Below are 21,342 nucleotides of genomic sequence, written 5' to 3' on the forward strand. Positions count from 1 at the left end.
GATAATGGAGAAGACACCGCATGCAGGGAGCCCAACACAGTAAATATAATTATGCCCCCCTTCCCCATGGATAAAGGCTGTGGAAATGTACTACTGTATGTAAGTGTCACTGTCATTATAACTTTCAAAATCTAAATCAACAGTAGATTTGAGATAAAGCCTGTTTGCAATTTATATAATAATCTTTTTTTTTTTTTTTTTTTTTAGTTATTACGTTTTAAAACAAAGCTATACTTACTTGAAATCCACATCCAGTCTCCTGAAAGCAGCTTTCTAGTTATGTGCTGGTTGAAAAAGAGACTAAACACAAGAAGTCCCGGTCATCTGCTCACAGAGTCATTTGTTTGAGAGGTGCATTGATCTGTGACTTTGTACTGGCTAGGACTTCCGGCGCAAGCCTTAAAAAGCTGTCTATAGGAGACTGTACCTGGATTTTCAGTAAGTATAGCTTTGTTTTAAAGCATGATAACAAAAAAAAAATATGTAAGTTGCAAAGCAGCTTTTATTTCACATCCTCTGTTGATTTAGATTTTGAAAGTTATAACAACAGTGACACCTTAAAGCTTGTTAACTGCTCAGCCTTTAAAATAGCTTTGAACACTTCTGGCTATTACATTTCCTGGAATTGGAAATCTCAGATCAGTTAAATCTCTCCTACACATATATAGACTAGACACTCTCAGGTCTCTAGGTAAGACCACAAAAAAAGTTTTTTTGTTTTTTTTCCATGAAAGTTCTTTGAGAAAGGAATATCCCTGGATGACTGAAAATCTGTAATGGAGCAATTTAAATACTTGCAATGGTATTGTTTGGAGAATCTAAAAGATTCTTTAGATGTCCTTAAAGTTTCATGACCAAAGTGACCTCCATAGTTAATAAGTTTGAAAAAAATGTCCTAAAGAATGTTTTCTTCTTCGATATATCCACTTTAATTGCAGACTACTCTGTTTATCGCTACTTTAGAGTAAATTTTGCTTTGGACCACCTGATATACTTATTGTAACTTGGCGCTACACAGATGTTTCAAAACCCAATAAAATTTTGTTTAAAAAAATTAATAAAAAAAAAAACTAGCATTGTAAATATCCTTGTGACCTTGTTTCTACTGTCTATACATTTGTTAATAGCCCATAAGTTTCTACTTCGCAAACTGTCTTTTGTGTGCTTGTCCTGTATAGCTACAGTCTATGTTAGTTATGATCCAAGGATTCTCTCCAATCTTTGCCATACTCTAAACCAGCTTCTCCCTGTCCCTACTGTTATCTCTAACATTGAAGGGACAGAAAGTTTATTGACAGTTTCATGTTTCTTTGACATATGAAAAGTATTTGCAAACGACAGTGACAGGATCAAGGACTAATTATCTAGCTATGACCTCTTACCTTTGGAGTAAACATGTGTCGGATGCCATCAACAGAGCCATTTAGGAGCAAAGCTCGCACAAGGAAACATGTAAGAACCACGTATGGAAAGAGAGAACTGAAATACATGACCTGAAAAGTACAAATACAAAACATATTAGTCTAAGCTTTTCGGAACATGGTCTCATTTCTGTCTTTGCTTTAGGTTTTGATATGGCTAGGTCCTGGGTCTGTAATATGGATGTGTATTCTTGGCCAAAATGTGTCCATGTGAAGCCAACCTAAGGCAGCATTTTACAAGGAGGATGTTACAGTAGTCCATGTGAGAAATAATGAGAGCATGGACCAGCAGTTTTGTTGAGTCAAGGTTGAGAAAAGAACGGATTCGGGAAATGTCTTTGAGGTGAAGGTGGCAGGAGGTGATTAGGATTTAAATGTGAGATTTAAAGTAAAGGGTAGAGTCAAAGGTGACCCCTAGGCAGTGGACTTGGGGGACAGGGCACAGAGTTCAGCCACGTATTGTGATTGAGAGATTGGATGGAGGGGTGGAGCGAGATTGGAGAAAGATGATTAGTTCTGTTTTGTTGTTGAGTTTAGGAAGTGGAAGAAGAAAAAGGAATATATAGCCAATAGACACTCTGGAATCCTGGATAGCAGGAAGTTGACATCCAGAACTGAGAGGTAGATCTGAGTTTCATTGGCATAGAGGTGGTACTTGAAGCAGTGGGATTCTAAAATGTGTCCCAGGTCAACAGTATAGATGGAGAAGAGAAGAGGCCTGAGGACAGAGCCTTTGGGGACACCAAGGGGAGGAGGGGAGGAGGTGGTGTGAGAGTAGGAGACACTAAATGTGTGGTTAGAGAGGTAGGAAGAGATCCAGTAGAGGACTGAGCTAGTGATACCAAGGAATTAAAGAGTTTGTCTACTGTGTCAAAGGAAGAAGATAGGTCAAGAAGAAGGAGCACAAAGTATTGGGGTGAGGCTTTGGCAGATAGCAGAGGATCAAAGAGCGAGTTGGATGAAAAGTAGGAGGATAATTCTGATGTATTTTAATGCATTAAAAAACTGCAGTTGCTTCTTCTAAAAAACATGATGCGTGAAACCAGCAAATGCCATTTTCACACAGCAGGATAACTGCAAGGCTGGAAACACACACAGCAGTTTTCTTGGAAAACTGCCACTCAAATAGGATGAAAAATATAAAGGGAGGACTTCTCTTTTCTGTTGGATCCTCTTCTGGTTTTGGCCTAAAAACTGCAGTGTGTCTTTCCAGCCTAAAGGTTGAGTTGGAGAAAGGGGCATATATGGCAAATAAATCAGACAGCCTATAGTACTTTACTAGGACCATAGCCAACATTTACAGTTAAGTCTTTAGTATAAGCAATTTGCAAATCTTACTATTTGCACAAATAGGTTTTAGGAGAATTCCATTTCCCTTTTCCTACATCAAATATGCCCCCAACTACATTCCATGTTACTGAGATAGAAGTAAGAGATAAAATTTCTTTCAATCGGTATATTTTAAATGTATTAAAATAAATACATAATGCACAAAATGCTACATAGATTTTGTGATAACAAATAGTACATCAGAATACAATCAGAATTAGAATGATTTCACTGTCCCTTTTTATAAACCAGTGCTTCTCAATTCCAGTCCTCAGGCCTCACCAACAGGTCATGTTTTGAGGCTATCCCATAAAAAGAACACCTGTGATAATACCAGAGGCACTGACTATAATTATATCACCTGCTAAATACTAAGGAAATCCTCAAAACATGACCTGTTGGCGAGGCCTGAGGACTGGAATTGAGAAGCACTGTTATAAACTGTTGTCAATACTGGGAGGAGAAAGATGATAGAATGCTCATGTATACTCACTTTGCCTGAAGACTGAATGCCTTTGATCATAGCAAGACACACCATAATCCATGCAGCTAGCAAGCATAGAGTCATCCTCCAGTTAAGCCCTCCACCTTCTGAGATTGAGTTGGAAATATTCAACGCCTCTCGGTACCAGTAATATGTAGTTGCAGAACTTTTCTCACATTCTGGTTCAATATCTGCAACACATTAAAGCTGTAGTACAAATGGAACCATTTCTTCTAGATGTATAACGCACAATGGGCAAGATTTACTAAGATGTTCTTGGCTTAGTTTTGGTTTAGTGTTCTGGAATATCTATAAAGGTGTGCAACACAAATTTTGCAAAAACCAGACCAATCTGTCATTTGTTTGGGAAAACCCAAATAGTAGGTGTGTTGTGGTTTTGGTTTAAAAAAGACTGACAGGAATACTAAGTGTGAACACAGTCTTATTAAGCAAACAGTCATTTTTTTTGCCGCATTTTGTCTTCTAAAAATAAGTCACTTCTAGTGTGGCAAGGTGGTCGGGTTTTAATTTTCCCTGTGTAGTGTTGAGCTCCAAAACATTACAGTAGAGCAGGAATAGCTGGCAATTTGAGGTTCCCACTGCCCATGAAATGTTTGTTTGCAGAAAGCTATGACATGTGTCAGAGGGAGCGGCCAGAGGCTTTTCGTAGACAAGCTCACTGCCCAGTGCTTCCTCCACTACCAGCTTTAATTATGTATATTTACTTATCACAGCATTTTTTTTTTTTTTTCATTTCAATGTTGGTGTTTGAAACGAAAAACAGCAACATTGGAACAAAAACATGCTGTCATAAATAAATATAAACAAAAAACGCTATCGGTGGAGCAAGAACTGGGCAGCGGGGATCAGGTATATGCAGGAGACACTTTGACTTTAGCAACCCAGCAGCGCCAGCTCTCTCCAGCACCTCAACAACCTTAACACTAGTCCTGTGAAAAACCGACAAATTTATTAAAGGGGTACTCTGGCGGGGGGGGGGGCATTTTTTTCCTGACACCGGGGAGTAGGTGGCTGAGGGAAACGACGTCCACTCACCTCCCCAATTCCAGTGGCGGGTCTCGCATCGCGGCGCTCTGGTCCCCGGTTCCCGGCCACTTCCTGGAGTCTGACGTGGGCCCGAGACGATACATCTCAGGTCCGCTCAGCCAGTCAGTGAGTGGGTGTCAGGAAAAAAATGCCCGCACTACCCCTTTAAGGGCATAAGACACATTACTAAATTTGATGGTCAACACTAGTTCTGTGAAAAACTGGACAAATTTATTAAGGGTACAAAACATTAATAAATTTGTTCAAGAAAATCTGACACAAATCATAACGGGTGATTATTGACGGATTGTTAGTAAATGAGGCCCAATAAGGTTGCAAGTGTAAAAGTGATTGTCACTGCTTAAAGTGTCACTGTCGTTTGGGAAAACTTCTGTCATGTCAAAAGATTTGTTCGGTCTGAGTCTGAGTTTTCAGACCCGTGCTGATAAGGAGAACGAGGCGGGAGAAGATGCACTGCTGCGTGTCCTCTCCCTGCTGTGTGTTAGAAGAGATTCGCGCTCATAATGTAAGTGGATGGAGTCTGACTCTTTTTTTTCTTACACAAAGCAGTCCTCTCCCTGCTGGTTCTCCCGATAGGTACAGACCCGGACCAATCAAAACTTTTGACATGTCTTTATGACATTTCTACATAGGACAGTGACACTTTAAACACAATGTAATGCCCAAACAAACTGATAATTCCATTATAGCTTATTTTTATCTGATATACCAGTGGTGTCAGTAGGTAAATAGGTTTTATCATTTACCCCTATGACTGTGTGTAGAGAAGCAGGTGCTATGAAGCACTGTAACAATAACATAGTTTAGATATTAGTAAATTAATCAGCACAGAATTATAAACCTAAACATGAAATGATGGTGATTCAAATGGTGAACAATATACATATACAGTAGGCATACAGTTTGTATAGGAGTAGTAAACTATGCAATATAAATATACTAAAAATATATACTATACTAAACTTATTGTACTACTTTGACTGTATATTATATACATTGTAATCAAAGAAAATAGGGAATATGGTAAAAGCTCACAGGTATAAGAAGCATTTTTCACCAAAGGGCATTGGTCCCAAGGCAGGGGATGCTGGAAGGATTGTGAAAAATAAAACAAACTCCATCCAATGATGACATTGTAGTACAAAGCCACAAACAAGCAGACCTGTAAAATAAAACAAGTGTGGGAGGACGGAAAACTGGAAAATTGTCTTGCTAAGGCTATGTTCACACAACATCAAAAATATTAAAAAGACGTCCGATTTCCATATTTAAAAAACTTTCATTTTTGCCGCAATTAAACTGACTGCAATGGCAATGCATTGAAGTCAATGGGAAGACAGACGTCCAATGCGCCCAATGTATTGAATAACGGACGTTTGTGCAGCGGGTGACAAAATAATGAACATGATCATTATTTTTGGACGTCTTTTGCAAACAGTGGATGTTTTTTATTAGTAGTTCACACACAGTTTTTCTTTTTCCACCGTTCTTTCTCCTTTTTTACTATTAAATTCAATGGACTTTTCAATTTACCCCTTCCTGCTCGAGGACGTAACTGTACGTCCTCGCACCGGTGGGGGAGTTCAGAGTGGGGCTGCGCGTCGACCCCGCTGTGAACCGCCGCGGTCCTGGGTGCAGCATGTAGCCTGGGGACGCGGCTATTAGCGGGCACGGTCCGATCGCCGTGCCTGCTCATTAAGTCTTCAGATGCAGCTGTCAAAGTTGACAGCTGCATCTGAAGACTTCAGAGCAGCTTTTCCCTTGTGTCTAGTGGGGAGATCGCTCCCCCATGACGTTGTCACGGAGCAGCGATCTCCGTGACTGGTGCCGGCCGGGGTCTGCGCCGCAATGTCGCTGATCCCGGCTCGGCATTCGGTTGCTTCCGACTGCCGCAGCCAGAAGCATTCGAGTGCCTATCTCATCGATCTATGCTGTATATCTATGCAGCATAGATCTGTATGAGAGATCAGTGTGCTTATACTAGAAGTCCCCCATGGGGGCTTCTAGTATAAGTGTTAAAAAAAAAGTGTTGGTATTAATAAAAAGCCCCCTCCCCTAATAAAAGTTTGAATCACCCCCCTATTCACATTTTATAAATAAAAATAAATAAATAAACATGTTTGATATCGCTGCGTGTGTAATCGCCCAAAATATTAATTTATCACATTCCAGATCTTGTACGGTAAACGGTGTAAGCGCAAAAAAATCCCAAAGTGCAAAATTGCGCATTTTTGGTCGCATTAAATCCAGAAAAAATGTTATAAGCGATCAAAAAGTCACATATGCGCAATCAAGGTACCGATAGTAAATACACATCATGGCGCAAAAAAATGACACTTCACACTGCCCCATAGACCAAAGAATAAAAGCGTTATAAGCATGGGAATTTCAGGTTTTGCCTCAGGCAGCAGAAAACCTAAGATCGGCCATGCATGACACTGAATAAGAGAGGTTGCAAGGAATAGAGTAATATAGATGATCTGCTATCAGAAACAGTGTAATGTGCACGGGTTACCTCTGGTACACTAGTTTGGCTCCATTGAATTGAATCACAGTACCACGCACAACCTGAGAGCCGGTGTGACACTTTTTTTTGGAGGAAAGAATTAATATTTCTATACCCCTGGACAAACCTCTACATTTCCAGCATGCATTGCTTATTATTGTACCCTCTACCTTGTAGGCTCTCAGACATAAAACAATTAGGCTATGATCTAGTTTATGCTATATGTAACAGTACTACCACACTGCTAAGTACAGGCGCAGGGTCCTTTTACACAGAACAATCTTAGGCTGTCTTCAGCTGCAAACAAGTGCCAATCAGCATGATTGGTGCTTGCAGTGCCTTTACACAGCACAACCATTGAAACAGCCAGGCCACACAAACAATTCCTGCATTGTTCCTGCGGCCAGTTAAATACATTGCTGTCAGTTGCACATCTCTGTTTACACAGGTTGATGTGCAAATTTTTCGCATCTGCGCCACCTTCGTCAGTAAGGCGGAGAGGGGGCATTACAGGGGGTGCGGCAGCATGCAGAGGGGGCGCGGACTCTGTGTGCACCACATTTATCATTTTCCTGGTGGAAAAATGATACTGAAACCTACGCCAGCTCAGATTTTCAAGATTTTTGCACAGATGGACTCCGTGCGATCGGGCTTTATGTAAAGGGAAAGCACCTCTACAGAAATCCCCTGAGCTGCGGAGCTGCGGGGACATTTGTAAGCCCGGCGTAAAAAACGCCGGACTTCATAAATGTCTCCCATAGTTTTTGAAGGGGAAAGAGCACTACAACCAACAGAAAAACATCATTCTAACTATGAAGCATAGTAGAGAGAGCATTATGATTTGGTACTATTGTGCTGCCTCGGGACCTGGACACCTTGCTTGTGATCATTGAGTAAATTATAAATTTAAAGTTACATCAAAACATTTTACACAAAAAGTCACTGTAACTGCAGCATGATTTTAGCATGATATCTTTATAGCTTTATCAATTCACATACAGAATTCTGATGTTTTTTATGCAGCCGAGAGGTACTAGTATCAGCCATAGGTGTGAGGTGCAGCACTCTTTTTCTTCCCTGAACCGTATTTTGTTTCTCTCTTTTCTCCGTGTTTTGCACTCCTCCTGGTGAGACCCACATGACCGCAATTAGCAGGAGACACCTGAGTGCTCATGGTTTTAACCCCTCCTGTCTGTCCCATTCTATCTTTGATAGCTATGGCGAGTGCAATACCTTATCCAGTCTTGTGCTGTTTGGGGGCAGCTTCCTCCGCCGGTGGTGCTGGCTGGGTTTTGGTGTGGCATTTTTGGGTCTGGTCCTGTGGCATGGGGGTTGCAGGGCCATTCCATGGCCTCCCTTCCCTGACTGTGCACGCCTGCGGGGGTGGTGGACGCTGACCGGCACAGTGTGGAAAAAGTGTAGGGACCCATGTGTATCAGATACCTGCACGAGGTACATGGGGCAGTGTGGCTTTATCAATTCACATACAGAATTCTGATGTTTTTTATGCAGCCGAGAGGCACTAGTATCAGCCATAGGTGTGAGGTGCAGCACTCTTTTTCTTCCCTGAACCGTGATCTTAGCATGATGTTAAGCTAAATGGATGATGAGTGATGTAACAAGTCATTGACAATTATCCAAAGCAAGTATTGTCCATCAAATCGAAATTTACATGTTATTTAATGCAAGAGTTTATTTATTTTTCCTTTCCGGCATTATGAGTGTTCACTCAATGTGCTGAATAAATGACCTGAACAGTGCAAAGTGTTAATAGATCAGACCACATTTTATCAAGACCATTGCAGAAATCCAAGTAATTCAAAAGGACTGGTTTACTTTTTTTTTCAACTGTGAGAAAAAAATACATATAGAGTGGCGGTTTATCAAGAACTTTTTCTCTTTAGACAGTTTTCTAGCAATGCCTCTATCCACCTCCATGGGAAAACTAAGCAGTTTTCAAAATCACCCCATATTTACTACAGGGAATATTTATTTCTCTCTCTGCAAACATTTTTGCCATTTGAGCAGCTTAGCTTCACTGTGGAAACCCTTTAAACTCTTCAATGAACTGAAATAATATACACATTGCACATTTTATGTGTTATGCTTAGCAAGAAAATGTGATAAAGCTCCAAAATATTCTATCTATTGGCTTTATTTGAACATGTTAACCCAGACAATGAAGAATGGGCATTTTCTGTAGAAACAAGACGTCATATAAAGCAGGGAGCAGTACAGAGCATACTCCCCTGCCCTGATCCCGCATAGCTGCCATTCTAATGGCTCCCAATCCCCACTGCTCACTGCCAGTCTCCACTTTAGATGAAAATTTGTTGGTGCAGGAATTGAACTCTTGGCCAATGATTAGCTGAGTTGGCTACCTTGTACTCTTTTCCTGGCTCTGTGTATATGAGACTTAGACGGTCCTAAAGACTTGCATTGGAAGTTCATCCAGTTCAGATAAAACAGAGTCGGGAGTGAATGCACTATGCAGATACTTCTCTTGGCTCTGTGACACATCAAATGTTTTTTTTTAAATGACAGGTACCCTTTAACCTTTTATATACTCACAGTAGTAACTGTATGCACAAAGTCATCTCAACTACAATTATACCTTGTACTGGTGTACTTGAGTTTTTGCAACTTACTAATAAAAAATATCAATATGGCTTAATTGGAAGATATCACTGTAAGATATTCTGTTTCTCCAAATGAATCCTGCAAAACCTATAGCATGTCCCAAATACCCTAAGCTAGGGATTCCTGAAAAAAAAAAAAAAACATAAATGGAGAGAGGACATGGTGTTGTGATTTTGGTCAAACTGAAAATAACAAAAGCAGCTAAATGTTGTAAGGTTGTCTCAAGAGATCAGTAGGTCTTACTTCATGATGTTTCAGATATTGTTAAGATATTGGTATTAATGATCTTAATGATGATACGCACTGTGACCCTTTAGTTGCAAATATAGTGCCCTGGTGTAATTGGAATAAATATTATTTCCTGGCATAGGATAGTAGAGTAACCAAAGATATATTAGGATTAAGAGACTTTGTCGCTGATACTCTGAAAAAGGTGTCCTGATACCTGACATCTACTAGACCCTTCCTTTTGGCTCATATTGGTTCTGGCTCAGGAATGTTTAAAAATCACTATACTAAAACCAATGGATGCACAACCTTTTTAGATGCATGACTTAGAAGTCGTCACCTTTGATCTGACTGCTTACTGAGCACTGGACCCTTTTGTTCAGAGTATTAGCTTTTTGACCCTCAACATAATCTACTCACATTCCTATTTCACATACCAGAAGATTCTGAAAGTGGAATTTTTTTAAAGATCTAATAGAGGGTTTTATTCAGGATTAAACAACAAAATGTAAAAATCACTGGAAGTGCAGGAATGTAATAAAGAAAGTATACTTACCTGTTCTCATGCCTCCATAGCACCGCTCTCCAGGTTCTCCATTCTCAGCACCATTTTCTGCTCCAGCTGCTGAAACATTTCAGCCCCACTGATAAATTCCCCGGTCAGCCTCTCAACGACTAGAGCTGCTTCCCACCCCAGTCACTGATTGTCTGAGTTTGCACTCCATCAACAGGGTATGTGACGTTGCAGCAGCAGGAACTGCTGAAGGCTGCCGGTGGGGATATATCAGTAAGGCAGCGCCTCAGGGGCACGGGGATGGGTAAGTATACTTTCTTTATCATATTCCTGTATTCCTGTGATTTTGTGGGACTTCTCCTTTAATATCCTATCCTTACAATAGGCCATCACTATCAGATATCATTATCAAGCCACATGAAGAGTCCAAGACACAAACTTAGTAGCAACTGTGTAATTTATTGCCACCTTCTCTGAAGACTTTTCTTCACCTAGAGCAATAATTTAATGTGTTGTTTAAAGCATGTGTCTTCTCACTTGGAGTATATGCCCTATAATATCACTGGCAAAGTAAGAAGAACAAATATGAATACTTACAATACAGCTTGAAAATCCAATTCCACCCATTTTAGGACTAATGTAATTCCAAACCCCAATACTTCCTCTGCGTATTCTCTGCCCCACAGAAAGCTCCAAGAAGAAAAGTGGAATCCCAATAACTAGTAGCAGTATTAAATATGGCACCAGATATGCACCTAGAAAGAGAATAAAAAGAAAAATTTAGGGGCTTTTAGAAATGTACATAGCTGATATTACACCTATGCTTCAATCCCTTGTCATTGTGCAAAACACAATCTGAACATAATTTTTATTTATTTATTTACCTATTTTATTGTCTGTACCTGAAAACCTTAGTTAAGGTTTATCACATTGTACAAAAAAAGAAACTAGCGTAAAATGGCCACAGCAACCAATCACGGCTCAGCTTTCATTTGAAGGAGAAGTACAGCGGACTATAAGATCTGGCAGCTGGCAGGGGCAGGGGGGAATCTGATTACAAGTACTAAGTTACCTCTCCCTGTGCCCGTGGTGAGCAGCGGGACTGACCGCAGGACCCACGCCAGAAGGCACTTTCTTGCGAGTTGTGATGACGTCATGACTCGGCGGAAAAGGCCTGTCCCGTCTGATGCACTGGCTGCTCAGTCAGTGACTGGAGCAGTGTCCCGCCCCAATCACTGACTGGCTGAGCGGCCAGTCTATCAGCTGGGTTGCGACATGTCAGCTCTGGAGATCCCACAGCGGTCCCGCCACTCACTAGGGGCACGAGGAGTAAGTAAGTACTTGTAATCAATTTCCCCCTTGCCAGCTGCCAGCTTTTAAAATCTGCAGGACCTCTCCTTTAACCAGGGCTGAATTCTGATCTGTGATTGGTTGCTGTGGGCATATTACACCGGTTTCTACTTTACAGTTTGCAAATTACGTAGGTCTAGGTTCACACACAGTAAAATAAAAGCTAAATTTTCAGTGGAAATAAAACAACATAATCAATTACTGGCATTATTATATACTGTGTATGCACTGCTGTCCCAATGGAGCGCATTATTCTATTGAAAATTCAGCAGTATTTTTATCTTAAAATTACTGCCATATTTTACCTTTATTTTATATTGTGTGAACACAGCCCAAATGTAAACACACAATAATCTCTTTCAAAAGTCCAGCAGTATTTTTCCTAAACCATAATTAACGTACAGCATTTTATAGACATAGAGGTCAAATACATCCTTAACAGCTTGCAGACCTTGAAGACCAGTTCATCAGCCCCATGTCACTGCAGAAATGTGATTATTATATGTAGCCTACATGGCAAAACAAAGAGGCCCTTGAGTCCCATGTTACAGTGGATGGAGGTATAGTATAGACCCATAACCATCTATAGGTAATGTATTATGGCTCTATATAACTTGGTACCTGCAACGAACATTAATACCATCAAATATTTAAGGTCTTAAACAAATAGATAGTAAGTTTTGATCCCCCTGTATTTTTACCTTAGTAGCCTTTTTAGATATTGGGCACAAATTATAAGCGTATTTTTGCTTATTATGCTGAAAATAACCAGATCTCAAAAGTAACTGATAATAAAAGACTATTTAACATGTATAACTAGAACTAATTTTAGCTTAGCCTTTTATTAAATATTTTTTACCAAACACAGAAAGATTTCAGATGATACAATAAAAACATCATATTACATTTTTAGCTTTGAGGCTATCCCCATTTTTGCATTTTTTTAATGTAGAATGTGTGACCATACAAATAGTGTGAACTGAGCCTTACTGTATATCAAGCACTTTAGTTGCATTCTTTTCTTCTTCAACAACCAAACTATTTAAACCATAGGTGTCAAACTGCGGCCCTCCAGCTGTTACACAACTACAATTCCCATCATGCTTGGACAGCCAGAGCTAAAGATTTGGCTGTTTAGACATGATGGGAATCGTAGTTTTTTAACAGCTGGAGGGCCTGAGTTTTACACCCATGATTTAGACATACCCAATGTGAAAATATATTTACAATTGTTATACAGTGGTGCCTTGGATTACGAGCATAATTCGTTCCGGGATGGCGCTTGTAATCCAAATCCACTCTTAAACCAAAGCACATTTTCCCATAAGAAATCATAGAAATGCAGACAATTGGTTCCCCACCCCAAAAATAATGATTTATTATTCAGAATAACATGTAAAACTAATGAAACAAACATTCAGAAACAGCAGAATATGTGATATTATAAGTTACTGTACAGTAATGGAGAGGATGGGAAACACAAGGGCTGACAGAGACTGCAGGGAGCATGAAGGAAGGAGCAGGACAGATGTGGGCACATACATGCAGCACTCTCTGTCCGGGGAGAGGGGGTTTATAGCTATGAAGAGATGACCTCCACAGTCCTGTCCCCTGATGCAAGCCCCAGCCTGAAGTGGATCTGCCATGATTTGGAAGGTGAGGGAGACTTCCTGGGTCAGAGTACAGTGCTGTAGACCCCGCTATGCAGACCATGCCCCTCCCCCACTCACGCTCCCACCCAGTACAGGGAGCTCTTAAACGAAAGCGATGCTCTTGAACCAATTCACAATTTTGGAAAACTGTGAGCTCTTAAACCAAAATGCTCTTAAACCAAGTTACTCTTAAACCAAGGTACCTCTGTACATGAATGCAGATTTATATCTTACCTCCTCCATTTTTCTGGCATAGGTAAGGGAATCTCCATACATTCCCCAAGCCAACAGAAAAGCCAACTTGTGCAAGAATATACTGTAGTTTGCTGTTCCAGGCTGGTCTCTCATCCTCAATATCAGATCCATCTTCAATATCTCTGTCTTTGTCCAACTCATCTTGGACCATCAGCTCACTCTTCTTAAAGCTGTCCTCACATGAGTCTTCATTGGACAGCAGATCCTTAACAGAATCCACAACATCATCGTCCAGTTCTCTTTTAGTTACCTTACTGTTCTTAGGCATCTGAATTTAAGATACAGTTTCTATATTGGCTCAAGATAGATGACTGTCCTCAAGTATTGGTCCTTGTCAACAAAGTTGATTTTGATAAAATACTTCTCAGTGACAGCTTATATTGGCGTGGATCACTGGCAACCGTCTTTAAAGATCCATAGTGGTGTCTATAAAATAAATCGAATGAATTTTTTTTTTATTTTCTAGAAACTCCCTTAGAATATAATGTTTAAACACATAAAGGTAATCTGGTTACTTTTACACCCACTTCATTGTTTCACTTTTAAAAGAATTCTGTAAAATGTACTGTACAGAATATTTATTAACTGCTGGGGAAAAGCCAAGCATGGGATTAAAATGACTGTAATATTAGTTAGTAGGGATTATTTAACATTCACGACTCATTATAAGAGGCATAATGGCTTTATTTACTGTACCCCTTTCACTGAAAAACATCGCAAATACTGTACTGAAATATGCTGAATTCTTGCCACAGCGGGGAAAAAAATTACTATACAGAAATTTTCCATATTATAGTCAAGTTTATCAGTGAGGGTTTGTAAAGGTTGTATCCATGTACTGCTTACCATACATGTGGTCATTTTTGTGGCTGACTTCTTTAGGGTTAGAATTACTGGCTAGAATAGGTGAATGAAAAATCTAACTATATATACAAACACTATTAGGCCATGTTCTCACTATGTAAGTTCCGTAGTAATCAGGGCTGCCTTCTAACGAACCCTGGCCGGAGTGTATACAAATAGTATACACTCCAGCCGGGTTCCCTAGTAGTGCTGCAAGAAACTAACATGTTAGTTTTCTGCGGCAGAAAACCCTGTCAGTTCTGCGGCCGCACGCTCCATTGCGTGCAGCGGGGAATTCGGGTTCAGGCGCGCACGGATGCGCCCACATCTGAATTCAGCAGCTGTAAAGATCATCTGGTCGATACTGAAGTACAGGCCTGGATTATCTTTTCGGACAGCAGGGTCACAGAATGGCCGGTGTCATAGAAAGTGTGAACATAGCCTTATAATGTACCTGACATGAGCTATTGTGAAGTTATTCCCCTATAGAATTCTTTAAGGTGTGTTTAAAGGGAACCTGCCACTAGTTTTATGCTGCCCAAAGCACAGGTACAGTACATAGTACAGTACATAGTTCGGTTGAAAAAAGACACGTGTCTATCAAATTCAACCAAGGTAGCATGGAACATTGACAGGCTTTCTTATCACAATGATCTATGAGGCACTTAGAATGGCTGCACCATTTTATGGCAATCATAGTTGTTATTGGCTGGGTTTGGGACTTAAAGTCATTGGGGTGGTCCCCAACCCTGATTGACAGATCTCTCTTTATAAACAAATAGAAAAGATCAGACATTCAGGGCCGGTGGACTGCCCTAAAGACTTGGAGCCCCATTTCCAACTGAAGTAAGTTTTATCTGAAATGGTACAGCCATTCATAGATCATTGTGATGAGGGAGTCTGTCAGTGTGTGTTACTGCCTGTAGTTTGAGGGGCCTGCAACTAGTGGCATGTCCCCCACACTATATCATCATTACATGGAGAAGACAAAAATAGTTACTTCCCACCAGTGGAAATATTACAGCCCTCTGTGCAACGATCCACCTATCTCTTTTTAAGAATACTCACATAATGTCACACCCAGCCGCTCATCACTAGAGAGCACTGGATAAACATTCATGAAGAGGGACGGGGAGATAGGCGGGCAGATCGTCGCACCAAGGGCTGTGGTACCGCCCCCAGTTTACTAAGCCACCTCATTAACATATTAAAATAATTAAATATTGCAGGAAAGTTACTTTCTTTCTCAATGTCCCCCACTCTATGGGAACATAACAGCAGGTTAGATTCTTCTAACCTGCTGTTAGTTCCTTTTAATAAAAAAAGGAAACAATATTGTTTAACCTACTGAACATATAAATGCATAGTCTGCATAGGTGTTGTAGAGGCTAAATGGTAGGAATTGTTTATCCAATTTTGCAAAGTTGCATGCATAGTAACAATAAAAAAAGTTGTAAAAGTAAATATAGCCTTCAATGAATTTATATTTAGGCTACATCCATTTAAGATTTGCCCCTTTACCACTTACCAAAAGTTATGAAATGTCATAGAGAAACAGAGCACCACTAAAAGTGGTTAGGATAGAGCAAAGACATGACTATATTTATTACAGACAACACGTAAACATATATTTCAAAGGCCAATTCACACATTGACGGGTATACGTCAATTCTCTTTAGGTAGTGCCAAAAAGTGATGTATATGGGGCCTTAGGCCCGTTCACTCTGAAGTCCGAGTCCATGGGCGGGTGTTCCTAGCAGAATTTTGGCACCAATTCCATAGTGTGAACAGGGCCTTCGTGAAGGATCTCTTTACTGTGTTATCTGTTTATACCATTCTCACATCTAATGTACTTCCTTTCCTCTACTATCCTCAGTTCACATTTAGGAGCTCAGCTCCTTATGGGAAATTAACCTCATGTTTTTTAACCCAACTTTTCTTTTGACAAGAGAACAAATCTCATATCTTCTGCTTCAAATATGATTTAAAAGGAAATGTAATTTGGGAAGACAAATTATTCTGAATAATCATAATTATCTCACTCACATGACATACTCAAAGAAACTTCAAAGGTATCACTATAACCGTTTGAGAAGTCTGCCAAAAACCAAATAGCACCAGAGTTTCCATCATGTGACAGCAATTCTCGCAGGATTAAAGTAAAAAATGTCACTATTTTCTATAGTTCAAAATACAATCATTAAATGCAAGTGACTGTTGGTTCAGCAACTTATTATAACCCGGGGTGGTCTATCCCACAGTGCCTAATCCCAGTTGAGCAACACTTCCTGCTTCCGACTGGAAGCACCTATTCAACCAATCACTGACCAAATGATTTCCTTACCTTGCACCCATCCTACTATGCAGAGATACTCTCATTGACTTGTGACCCACTGTGTATAACCATTATCTTGCACCTGACAAGATTCCAGGCTTGGCTTTCACCCTCTGTGTTACATTATGACTGTTTGTTACATGTGTGAGCGTACCATGAGAGCATCCATATACTGTGGTTAACCCTTACATTACAGGCACCACGGATGATGTTCACTATATAAAATTCTCCCCAGGACAGTAACGTACCCCATAGAAGTGACACTGGAGACATAAACTATACAAAAGTTTATTTGTGACTGAGATGGCTATCTACTACATCACCACCTCATGCACTAGAGCACAGTGCTGTCAACAGCTGTTTGCATACACATCACTGTTAGCATCCTGGCTTCCATAGACACGGCTCTCCCTCTCTATCTATGATGCTCCCTGCTTCCAACCTGCAGCAGCATCCTAAGTCACCATGGCTGACCACGGCGCTCACATTCCTACCTTCCAGGGTTTATTCCAAAAACAAATGTATTCTCTTATGATCTGACTATGTTATATCTTGAGCATTTATTGTGTGTTACACCAGTTCTATACCATGTTTTGTATCTCATCAATGATGATGTCATACAAGCTTGCTTAAAGCCATTGGCTGTTTGAAATGTCGTGTTTGTACCTGGTCACACAGTAAACTTGTGGACCCTCTGAACCACCATTGATGCTGTTGGACTGGTATTGGTGGCTACCAGCATGTGTCAGGACTTCTTGCTATTACTCTAGAACAACATGTGCTGTTGGACTCTCTATTCTGTTGATATGGACAGAGTTTGTCATCAGGAGGCAAAGGGGGAGATTTATCAAACTGGTGTAAAGTAGAATAGTCTTAGTTGCCCCTAGCAACCAATCAGATTCCACTTTGAATTCCTCACCGATTCTTTGAAAAATCAAAGGTGGAATCTGATTGGTTGCTGGGGGCAACTGAGACAATTCTACTTTACACCAGTTTGATAAATCTCCCCTCATAGAGTATATTACAGCTGCAGATTAACTCTATTATAGGCCTTGGGCAGTTCACAAAATATATACATAGCTCACACAGGTACAGGCCAGTTAAACACTTTCTGAAACAAAAAATCCCAGTGCACTGTGAAGTACTGTATACCTCTATAGCGTACTGTATACCCCTATAGTGAGGCTGTTACACAACTGGACACAACCCAGCTGTCAAGCGACCAACTGGAGCGCTTAATCCAGATCCATAAACCAGATGCAAATGATAAGGCTAGTGTCACACTATATTTTGACATTACCTTAGGTGGGATTACTTAAATAGTTTTACTGAATCTATGCCTCACACATGCAATTGTATGTCTGCCATTGACTCTCATTGAAAAATACATTCATTACTATCAAAGTTTCAAATGTCAAACTTAATGCAAAGTGCCAAGTTTACTAAGAAGTGCAGGCCTCTTAATAAATTTTGCACATCTCTGACTGTCTGTATGCGACATGCGCTATAACCGCATGTAGGTTTGTGCTATAATTTATGTTTCTGACATAAATTATAATAAAGCCCCATCCAGCCACCCACTCAGCCTCGCCCACTTTTCAAAATGTGTCTAACACAGAGACATGTGCACCTTGTGTACATGACTTATAAATTCCCCCTATGCAGACAAGTGGCAAACATATGTACTGAAAAGTGCAGTTGTGCTCTATGTGTGCTGTATGTGTTTGTGCAGCTGAGAAAAAAGTTTTAAAGTATTCTGGACAAGAATAATTTGGCATTTTTTCTATGGACACATTTGATATATAGTTTATAAATATTTCCAGTGTATATGGACACTTTTAAGTATACCACTTTATGATGACATTACACTTTTAGGCTTGGTTCACACTATGTAAAAATTACGGCTATCTGTCATAATAGCGTTTGTCACTGCGCAAATAATGTCCGTTATTTTAAACCTAAAGGACGTTATTTGCACAATGACAGCCATCATTATTAAAGACAGACCTCATTTTCACATAGTGTGAACCTAGCCTTATATACACTGTACAGTTATTATAGACACTGTCTTGAATAATACTTTGGAACATTTGTTTCCATTCTCTTTTTATGTACCCACATGCGCTGACTTTCTGATTATGGTATTTGTATGGTATCTGTTATTTGTCCTTTGATTTGCCTAGTATGAAACTGAGATCTCTCACAATATCAATGATTTGATGCAACAGAATGACTCTATTGCATCATTGGGCAAAGAGGTTTTGATCTTGGGCTCACTAAACAATTGAATGATCTATGCCACTAAAGCATTTCCTCAAATTATAACAATTTAACCACTTAGCTACCACTTATGCCAGATAGATAGATAGATAGATAGATAGATAGATAGATAGATAGATAGATAGATAATTAGATAGATAGATATGCAAGAGAGAATGAGCAGCACAGCTTTTAGCGAAGATGTAGGTGCCAGCGGTCGGGGTCCTGACTTCAGACCGTCTTTATATATAAGCAGAAACTCCGCAGCACACAGGATTGACGTAAAGGTGAACTGTGGTTTATTCAAATCATAAGTGCAACACTCCAAGACGCAACGTTTCGGTGATATCACATCACCTTTTTTACACGCTTGAAAAAGGTGATGTGATATCACCGAAACGTTGCATCTTGGAGTGTTGCACTTATGATTTGAATAAACCACAATTCACCTTTACGTCAATCCTGTGTGCTGCTGAGTTTCTGCTTATAGATAGATAGGAGATAGATAGATAATTAGATAGACAGATAGATAGATAGATAATTAGATAGATAGATAGATAGATAGATAGATAGATAGATAGATAGATAATTAGATAGATAGATAGATAGATAGATAGATAGATAGATAATAGATAGATAGATAGATAGATAGATAATTAGATAGATAGATAGATAATTAGATAGATAGATAGATAGATAGATAGATGATTAGATAGATAGATAGACTTGAGTAAAATGTGGTGTGTTTAATTCAATAGAACATATTCACTAAGTTTGGTAAAGGTACAAATCCTCGCTGAAACCCTAGTAACCAATCACCTGTCCTGTGTAAGGTATACAAAGAAGGCAAATGTTTGACTGGTTGCTATGGTTTTAAAGTAGATTTGCACATATTTGAAATGGAACTAAATAACTCTATGCTGCAATTTCATACTCTGTCAGGAGTTCACACCCTGTACTTACTAGAATGACTAAAAATGATTTCTAGCTTTGAAACAATCCTTAAATTGTAATAAACATATGTAAGTTTGCATCTAAATGTAACTCTTATGTGTACAAAAAAAAGTATGTTGATACAACATGTAACTAGGTAAAAGGACGGACAGTATTGCCTAATATTCTCTTTAGAAAGCAACCGTTTCCAAGCTGGAGTACTCCTAGAGAGTTCATGTTTTAAAGATGACATGAATACAATGAACTGGGGCGTTCCACTCAGATGAAAGTGGGCCTATCCTTGTCATTGAAGAGAATAGACATAAGAGCAATGGGAGGAGGCGGGCACTTCTTTTCAAGCAATGCAATCCACACAGCTACAGTGCATCAGGCAGCAGCAGGGCAGGGTTTACTCTACCGTAGTTTACATGGAGGAAGGGGGGCAATGGAGGCTGCCCTTGAAAGACACTGCACTAGCACTGAGCATGGACAGTGTGCTGAGCGGCTTACTATGGGTATTCAAAACATTTTTATCCCACACATAAATAAATAATATTTACAAATGGATATTTTATTGCTGTGGCTAAGAGATGCATACTAGAGACAGTACACCAGCAGCAGCACCACCTTCATCCCTTTATCCGCCCTGTCAGCTTATATGATTAGGACCTGCATCGTCCTAATGAGATTTAGGAAGGCCATCAAAAAGGGTAATGACATCAAGATTTAACCACAATTTTACTATTCGACCTTCACGCCAGAGGCTGATATAAGTAGAAAATGATTCATTCACATTGCGCAGAGGTAAAGGGTTTCCTCAACCAGCCAATACAATAAACCTACATGAAACGTGATGATAAGTAGCAGTTGTTTGATACAGCAGTTATTAGACACAATATCAATTAGGCAGTCTGCTCATTTTCTCACAATACAAGAGGTGCCTGCTCTCTGTAGCTATATAGCGTGGTAGAGTGTGTTTAGAAATGAAATCCCATCAGCACCAGACAGGCCTCTGGGGCTTTGTATGGATCAGCTAGCAGCATCCCTCCTTTGAATAAAACACCTCTATCTCCCACCAGATTAACTAAACAGCAGTACAATAATGAGATAAAAATGCACCTTACCTCCCTAAGGAAAGAAGATGAGGATGATGGGTGATGTGATCAGAGAGCACGCCTGCTGTGTGTACACTGTGTGATGATGACGGATCTGCACATGTTCCATCAGAGCTGGGTTAAGAGGAGGAATGAGTGGGAGGGACTATAGTCTGAGTGTCTGAAACAAATCCACCTCATACAAGCTGTAGCAAGCTGCATGCATCATCCTGGTCCCAGGGAGTGGTCCATACACAGAGCAGGAGAGGCATCCCAGCTAACCCTAAGTATCTCTGGGGCCCAGGCAAATAATATAAAACATTTATCCAAATCCTATATAATTCCTTGTATGCAATTATACAATAATAGGTAATATCACTGTTACGTAAATACAAGTAGTAGAATACAGCAAGTACCAATGTAAGTAGAAT

The 21,342-nt window shown here is 39.9% G+C and overlaps 1 protein-coding gene across 3 annotated transcripts in view; it reads right to left on the reverse strand.

Moving 5' to 3' along the window:
* Window positions 1-21,021, reverse strand: part of SLC6A15 (solute carrier family 6 member 15) — a 37,248-nt gene extending 16,227 nt beyond the window's left edge. For all 3 annotated transcript variants that reach the window (XM_069974071.1, XM_069974065.1, XM_069974079.1), the window contains exons 1-6: window positions 20,942-21,021; window positions 13,427-13,873; window positions 10,788-10,945; window positions 5,338-5,464; window positions 3,244-3,425; window positions 1,383-1,493 (exon numbers count right to left, since the gene is read on the reverse strand). In XM_069974071.1, the coding sequence (XP_069830172.1) occupies window positions 1,383-1,493; window positions 3,244-3,425; window positions 5,338-5,464; window positions 10,788-10,945; window positions 13,427-13,715 (867 nt within the window). In that variant the 5' untranslated portion in view covers window positions 13,716-13,873; window positions 20,942-21,021. The remainder of the gene's footprint in view (window positions 1-1,382; window positions 1,494-3,243; window positions 3,426-5,337; window positions 5,465-10,787; window positions 10,946-13,426; window positions 13,874-20,941) is intronic.
* Between the last annotated feature and the right edge of the window lie 321 nt (window positions 21,022-21,342).

The sequence above is a fragment of the Dendropsophus ebraccatus genome, chromosome 1 (assembly GCF_027789765.1).
Source record: "Dendropsophus ebraccatus isolate aDenEbr1 chromosome 1, aDenEbr1.pat, whole genome shotgun sequence".
Classification (NCBI taxonomy): Eukaryota; Metazoa; Chordata; class Amphibia; order Anura; family Hylidae; genus Dendropsophus; species Dendropsophus ebraccatus.